We start from the raw sequence: 8,010 nt of genomic DNA, 5'->3' as shown, positions 1-8,010 counted from the left end.
GATCCTCGCAGAAGTTTTAAAACTGAACCAGATTGAATTTGTTGTTTTCGATTTCTGTTTATTATTGCCACAAATGTTCCAGGTTATTCCAAATAAGACGGGGGTCGCTGGTCTTCTTTGGGGCGCTCGAACCAGGAAGCTTCCTAACAGGGTCTAAAGAAGTCTGGACACTTATGATGAATGACAGATGACTTGTCTCGGTCGTAGTCGTCTTGTCTTGGTCGTAGTCTTCCCGTCTCGATCGTAGTCTTCCTGTCTCGGTCGGTCTCGGTCGTAGTCTTTCCGTCTCGATCGTCCTGTCTTGGTTGTAGTCTTCCTGTCTCGGTCTCGGTCGTAGTCGTCCCGTCTCGGTCGTAGTCTTCCCGTCTCGGTCGTAGTCTTCCCGTCTCGGTCGTAGTCTTCCCGTCTCGGTCGTAGTCTTCCTGTCTCGGTCGTAGTCGTCCCGTCTAGGTCGTAGTCTTCCTGTCTCTGTCGTAGTCGTCCCTTCTCGGTCGTAGCGTCCCTTCTCGGTCGTAGTCTTTCCATCTCGGTCGTAGTCGTCCCGTCTAGGTCGTAGTCTTCCTGTCTCGGTCGTAGTCGTCCCTTCTCGGTCGTAGCGTCCGTTCTCGGTCGTAGTCTTTCCATCTCGGTCGTAGTCGTCCCTTCTCGGTCGTAGCGTCCCTTCTCGGTCGTAGTCTTCCCGTCTCGGTCGTAGTCTTTCCGTCTAGGTCGTAGTCTTCCTGTCTCGGTCGTAGTCGTCCTTCTCGGTCGTAGTCTTCCCGTCTAGGTCGTAGTCTTCCTGTCTTGGTCGTAGTCTTTCCATCTCGGCCGTAGTCGTCCCTTCTCGGTCGTAGTCTTCCCGTCTCGGCTGTAGTCTTCCCGTCTCGGTCGTAGTCATCCCGTCTCGGTTGTAGTCTTCCTGACTCGGTAAGGGGGCGGGGCTTACTTGACCATGTATCGGTCTCTTGTTTTAAGGCGTTTCATAAAAGAAAGCGTAAAGAATGATATTATCCGTCTCAGGTGTCACTAGAGTTCGTGGAGTTGTAGTTTTTCTTCACTGGGGGGTTTGGTGGGTCTAAGCAGGTCTCAGTAAGTCTTTTTTGGGGAAAGGGGGGGCAGGGGGGTCCTGGACCGGGCGTTCTGGTCTTAGGAGGTCTTGACCAGGTCGTAGACGTAGATGTGAAAGTCGTCGTCGAACTTGATGAAGTAGACGGAGGGCTTGGCCTCCACCTGGTGGATCACCATACCCGACCGCTTCCCGCCGTCCTCTTTGGCGTACTCCACCTGTTTGCCCACCAGACTGTCAACCACCTCGCCGGGTTCCCGCTCCGCCGCCACGCTGTCGTCTACCGAGAGGAAGACGAGGGGGGTTAGTCTGGCTGGTAGTTAATAACATAGTTGTGTTTAATAAAGAAACATATTACAGCTGGACGTGTCTCTGAGGTCAAAAATGGTGTGTTTGACTCTAAATGGAGCATAATGTACTAAATGAACATCATGCTGTATTGAAGAAGACTGTAAACTAGAGATTGAGACATAAACTCATGTTTACAATGTTTACTGAGGGAATAAATCAAGAGAGAAGTAGAGTCATTTTAGACTAGACTTCTATACAACCAGAGGAGTCGCCCCCTGCTGGACACTAGAGAGAATGCAGCTTTAACACATGAAGAACCGGAGAACTTTAAAGAACCGGAGGTTTGTCTCTGGTTCTTTCAACCTCAAGGGCAGCACAGACCAGATCCAGTCATTCCCTTCTTACCTTTCACAATAAAAGCCCGAGCCATGTAATATCCTCATAAATATATATATATATATATATATATATATATATATATATATATATATATATATATATATATATATATATATATATATATATACTGTGTATTTGTGTGAACACTGGTTCCCAGTAGAACTCACTGGAGTCGGGCATGATGCGCAGGTCTCCCTCCTTGTAGTCGTCCAGCAGCTGGTACATGTAGAGGACCGGGTCCTTCTCGTAGGTGATGTAGAACCAGGCGGTCATGATGGGGGCTCGGGCCAGAACCATCCCCCTCCACTCCTCCTTCGGCCCGTCCTCCGTCTCGAACATGTGCTCCACCGCTTTGCCGATCATCGTCTCCGCCAGCATCGAGTCGCTCACGCGGGCCGGAGCTGGACCAATCACAGAGCGGCAGAGGAGGCGGGTTCATGCTTTGTGTTGTTATTAAAGTTAAGTTACACACACACACACACACACACACACACACACTCACACACACACACACACACACACACACACACACACACACACACACACACACACACACACAGGGAGTCGCTAGTCCTCCACTTGTTCCCTTGTTCCCTCCCACCTTCACATCCTCCAGTGACTCAAACACATATTCAGACGGACGATAAATGAACTAAATAAAACAATGGTTATCATGAAAACATTTATAAATAAAAATAATATAAAAACAGTAATAATAATAATGACAATAGAGACAATAATTACAGAGTAATAAATAAAATAAATAACAAAAAAAGTAATGATGGTGGTATTCATTTAAGAAGAGAAAATATAGAAATAATGATGATTAAAAGTAATAATAATAATAAAGTAAATAAAGTAAGGAAATAAATAGCAATAAAAGCAACAGAACAAAATACAATAATTTATAATAGTGGTAATGATTAATGATAATAAATATATAGCTCCTCACCCACTCTGTCGGGCAGGACCTCCAGCCCCACCACCCTCTCATCGCTGTACAGCTCCAGGCCGTAGATGCAGTCGAAGCCGTCGTATTTGATCAGGTAGAGCGACGGGTTGACGGGGACCTGGTCCAGGACCGTCCCCTTCCACTGGGACGACTTACCTGAGAGGAAGCAGAGACACAGACGGGTTTATTGACAGAGACTCTGATGGAGAACTTTCAAACTTCTTCAACAACTCCCAAATCAAACAGAAAGATGTGTTTTTGATCTGAAGCAAAACCACAACATTGTCTCAACGTAAAAAACGTGAAGACACAACTGACCAGTGACGAAGAAGAAGAGTCATTTTAATTATTCTAAATCGTTACAAGTTCGCTATCAGCTGACTCTTTGCAGTTGTTTTGTGTCTCTTTGCAGTTGTTTTGTGTCTCTTTGTTGTTGTTTTGTGTCTTTCAGTAGTTACTTTGTGTCTTTTTGTTGTTGCTTTGTGTCTCTTTGTTGTTTTGTGTCTTTTTGTTGTTGTTTTGTGTCTCTTTGTTGTTGTTTTGTGTCTCTTTGTTGTTGTTTTGTGTCTCTTTGTTGTTGTTTTGTATCTCTTTGTTGTTGTTTTGTATCTCTTTGTTGTTGTTTTGTGTCTCTTTGTAGTTACTTTGTGTCTTTTTGTTGTTGCTTTGTGTCTCTTTGTTGTTGCTTTGTGTCTCTTTGTTGTTGTTTTGTATCTCTTTGTTGTTGTTTTGTGTCTCTTTGTTGTTGTTTTGTGTCTCTTTGCAGTTACTTTGTGTCTTTTTGTGGTCATTTCCTGTGTCGTTGTAGTTGTTTTGGACTCTTTGCAGTCTGTTTAAATCTCACTTACTGCCCTCCTTCCAGATGTGCTGGATCCTGCAGCCCACTATGTTCCTTCTGGGCTGAGCCAGAGTCTTACTGGGACCAACACTGGTCCTCTGTTTCCTGCAGGGAGAGAAGAAGAAAGAAACCGATGAAGACAAATGAAGAGGAGGAGGATGAGGAGGATAACTTTACCACAGAGAGAAGAAACTGCTTTAGCGTTCAGAGGCTTAATAACTCCAAACATCCGATTACATCCGTCACACTTACTTGTGAGAGTTCTTCTTCTTCATCATGTTTGCAGAAACGCCAGAATGTCCTGAAACACACAAACGCAGCGTCCATCACTGACCAGGTGGTGCGTTCAAGGACGCCTCAGGAAACGTTTTAATGTGGAAAACAAACATCACTTATAAATGACTCACCCCCGTCTGCTCGGGGGGGCCGCGGGGCCCCTGGGCTCTTGAATGGGGTCTTCATTCATCCACCTGTAAGGGGGGCAGCCAGACAGGCCGCCGGTCCAGACTAAACGCTGGGGGGGTCGGTAGATGTGAGGGGGGGATGGGGGGTGGATGGAAGGGGTTAGGGAGGGAGGGAGGGGGGGGGGAGGGGGGGAGGATGGAGGGAAGGGGGGGGGGGGGGGGGGGAGGAGGAGGAGGAGGAGGAGGGAAGGGAAAGGAGGGAGGAGGTGGTGGGAGAGGAGCACCAGGAGCTAGGCCGGGCCCTGGACAGGCTGCATACAGGCTGGGTGCAGACTAACACCTGGAGACTGAGGCGACGTAACAGCTGAGGGACGCGATGAAGAGGACGAGTGTTCAGCCTGAGGAAGAAAAACAGACATGAACATCAACAGGTTATTAACAGGTTATTAACGGGTTATTAACAGGTTATTAACGGGTTATTAACAGGTTATTAACAGGTTTTTAACAGGTTTACTCTGAAATCATAAAGAATCCTTAAACTCCACGCTTTTGTCTTTAAACGTCTTGTTTTGTCCCAAAACTGTTGCAGTTTAAGAAGAAAGAAATTGATCATCAGATTATTATTAATCCATTCATCTTCATCTAGTGACCAGATGAACTATGAACGCAGCGTTTTCTTTTAAATATTCAGTTTATAAAGAATTGAAATGTGAGAATGTGTAGAAACATGACATCATCAGTCAAAACGTCTTTAACGTTATAGTTCAAATATCAGTGATGAATCAGTGATGAATCAGTGATGAATCAGTGATGAATCAGTGATGTTGGTGATCTCCTCTTATACACTGCTCAAAAAAATGAAAGGAACACTTTGAAAACACATCAGATCTCAATGTGAACAAAGACGGTGTTGATCTCTGTGCTGATATGGACAGTTCAATGTCTCAGGAACGAAAGGATGATGGAAATACTAGTTTCAGTCAACAGAGGGCTTCACTTTATAGACACCCCCAAAATCAAAGTGAAAAAAGGATGTGGCAAGACTTCAATTTCTGCAACTCAAAAAGCTTCTCAATATCTTATGCTCCACATGCTCGACAACGTCGCTCATGCTCCTGATGAGAAGACGGACGGTGTCTTGATGTCCTCCCAGACCTGTCTAAGGGCATCAGTGAGCTCCTGTAACGGCTGAGGAGCAACCTGGCGGCTCTGATGGACCGAAACATAACGTCCCAGAGGTGTTCTGTCGGGTTTAGGTCAGGAGACGGTGAGGACCGTTCGATTGCATCAGTTCCTTCATCCTCCAGGTACTGCCTACATACTCATCCCACATGAGGGATGAGGGACATCGTCTGCATCAGGAGGAACCCGAGACCTACTGCACCAGCGTAGAAGAGTCTGTCCTCGGCTTCTCCAGACCCCTTCACGTCTATCGCAGGTGCTCGGGGTGAACCTGCTCCCATCTGTGAAAAGCACGGGGCGCACTACAGGACGCCGCCCTGAGGCCTCCCTCCTGAAGTCTGTTTCTGATTGTTGGGCAGACACGTTCACACCAGTGGTCTGCTGGAGGTCTTCTGCAGGGTTAGGGCAGTGCTCTACCTGTTCCTCTTTGCACAAAGCAGCAGATATGGGTCCTGCTGATGGGTTGAGGACCTTCTACGGACCCGTCCAGCTCTCCTAGAGTAACTGCCTGTCTCCTGGAATCTCCTCCATGTTCTGGAGATTGTGCTGGGAGACGCGTCACATCTCCTTGCAACATCACGCTGGAGGAGTTGGACAATCTGTGCAACTTGTGTAGGGTTAAGAAGTCGCCTCATGCTGCCAGTAGTGATAGTGACTCAAGCTAAAACCAACACTAGTGGAAAACCAGTCAAACAGATCAAGAGGGACACTCCAATTGTCCTCCACATGCAAAACCAGTCCTGTTTTGGGGGTCGTCTCATTGTTGGCCCTCTAGTGCTCCTGTTGTTAATTCCATCAACACCAATGCAGCTGAATCTGATGAACAACCTCCTCTGGTACTGACCTGACCACAGCACCACCAGAGAAGAGCCACTGGATGCAGACCCCACCCTGATGAAAGAACGTTCCTTTATCTGTCTGAGCAGCGAATAAACAACGTGTTCTAAAGTCAAACATCACTTTAGAGGATCCTCTGAAGTTCACACACAGGAAGTGATGTCATCATTCATGGTGAGAGTAATGATGTCATCATCTGTCTGTTTGTGTTTCAGACCAGGATCTACCAGACCAGGATCAATCAGACCAGGATCAATCAGACCAGGATCTACCAGACCAGGATCAATCAGACCAGGGTCTACCAGACCAGGATCAATCAGACCAGGATCAATCAGACCAGGGTCTACCAGACCAGGATCAATCAGACCAAGGTCTACCAGACCAGGGTCTACCAGACCAGGATCAATCAGACCAGGATCAATCAGACCAGGATCAATCAGACCAGGATCTACCAGACCAGGATCAATCAGACCAGGATCAATCAGACCAGGATCAATCAGACCAGGGTCTACCAGACCAGGATCAATCAGACCAGGGTCTACCAGACCAGGGTCTACCAGACCAGGATCAATCAGACCAGGGTCTACCAGACTGTTTCAGTTTGTCATAAAACTGTTGAAGTATAATCTAAAAGTGAGGAGACATCTCTCTTCTTCTTCTTCTTCTTCTTCTTCATGACTCATAAACAAAGCTACGTTAGCTACGTTAGCTTGTTAGCATTGAGAGACACGTAGTTCACTAAAGACGACAAACTGACATGTTCACCTGAAAATAGATCTTTAAGCTTTAAATATAATACAACTAATATTACATTTGATATTTTGATTCTCTCATTAGATAAATATATTAAAACCGGCCCTCCTCTTCCTCCTCATTTATTTACATGATAGAATATAAAGTCCCACTGTGACATCAGAGGATGTTCTTCATCATCAACACACTGAGGATGATGATCTGTAGGTGTGTGTGTGTGTGTGTGTGTGTGTGTGTGTGTGTGTGTATGTATGTATGTATGTATGTGGGTAGGTAGGTGTGTGTGTGTGTGTAGGTGTGTGTGTGTGTGTGTGTGTGTGTGTGTATGTATGTATGTATGTATGTATGTGGGTAGGTAGGTGTGTGTGTGTGTGTAGGTGTGTGTGTGTGTGTGTGTGTGTGTGTGTGTGTGTGTGTGTATGTATGTATGTATGTGGGTAGGTAGGTGTGTGTGTGTGTGTGTGTGTGTGTATGTATGTATGTATGTGGGTAGGTAGGTGTGTGTGTGTGTGTGTGTGTGTGTGTGTGTGTATGTATGTATGTATGTGGGTAGGTAGGTGTGTGTGTGTGTGTGTGTGTGTGTGTGTGTGTGTGTGTTTACACCAGCAGCATGTTAACGTGCTTCTCTTCTTAACTGAATGAGTTGCTGCTTGTTTTGGCTGTTGATGAAGATGAAGATGATGAAGATGACCATCTCAGAGGTCACAGTTTACCTTCCTCCTCCTCCTCCTCTTCCTCACTAACTGACCACCACGTAACGTAACGCTGGCTGAACTCCTACATGTTTAAATGTGTGCACACAGTCAGTTGGTCCAGTCTCCAGACGGCGGCCATATTGCGCCAGTATTTACAAAAAAAAAAAAAAAACCGCATCAGGGTAAAAAAAAAAAAAAAGGCGCAAGCGAACAAAGGGAGAGGGAAAGCAGAGGCGCTAAGCTAGCTGCTTTTTACGGTAAAAACGTTTAAAACCGGACGAGCATGCGGCCCGGTAACCGGCTCGTTCGTCGGTGCTTCTTACCGGTACAGCAGTCAGCGTCGCCGCATAATCCCGATCAACCGCCGTAGCTCCCAAAATTGATCCGCTCTGCCTCCCGTTTGGGGGTTCTCGAGCCGCTGCGTCAAGCTAGCCGCGCTTAAAGATGGAGGGGACGGGCGGTAGTGAAGACGGCGCGGCCCTCCAAAATAAAAGCGCGAATTCTTTTTGTTGCGATTGATTTTTTTCTTTCTTCTTCTTCCCTTTTTTTGTTGTTGGCGGGTTTGCGATGACAATTTTTGAAAGGTGCACAGCGCCACCTGTCGTACCGGAGTG

General features: G+C 46.4%; 1 protein-coding gene across 1 annotated transcript; it reads right to left on the bottom strand.

Annotated features, from left to right (window-relative positions):
- Positions 1-6: 6 nt before the first annotated feature.
- LOC137888424 (spindlin-1-like) lies at positions 7-4,060 on the bottom strand. Its single transcript, XM_068731810.1, is given in 7 exon segments — positions 7-1,325; positions 1,903-2,136; positions 2,688-2,843; positions 3,536-3,630; positions 3,778-3,826; positions 3,933-3,960; positions 3,962-4,060. Coding segments are annotated over 7 exon segments (792 nt in total). The 5' UTR covers positions 3,992-4,060; the 3' UTR covers positions 7-1,125.
- Between the last annotated feature and the right edge of the window lie 3,950 nt (positions 4,061-8,010).

This window comes from Cebidichthys violaceus, unplaced genomic scaffold (assembly GCF_023349555.1).
Source record: "Cebidichthys violaceus isolate CVI_PGR_0920_01 unplaced genomic scaffold, fCebVio1.0.p SCAF_538, whole genome shotgun sequence".
NCBI classification, from domain to species: domain Eukaryota; kingdom Metazoa; phylum Chordata; class Actinopteri; order Perciformes; family Stichaeidae; genus Cebidichthys; species Cebidichthys violaceus.
This window is presented reverse-complemented; position numbering and strand designations above follow the sequence as displayed.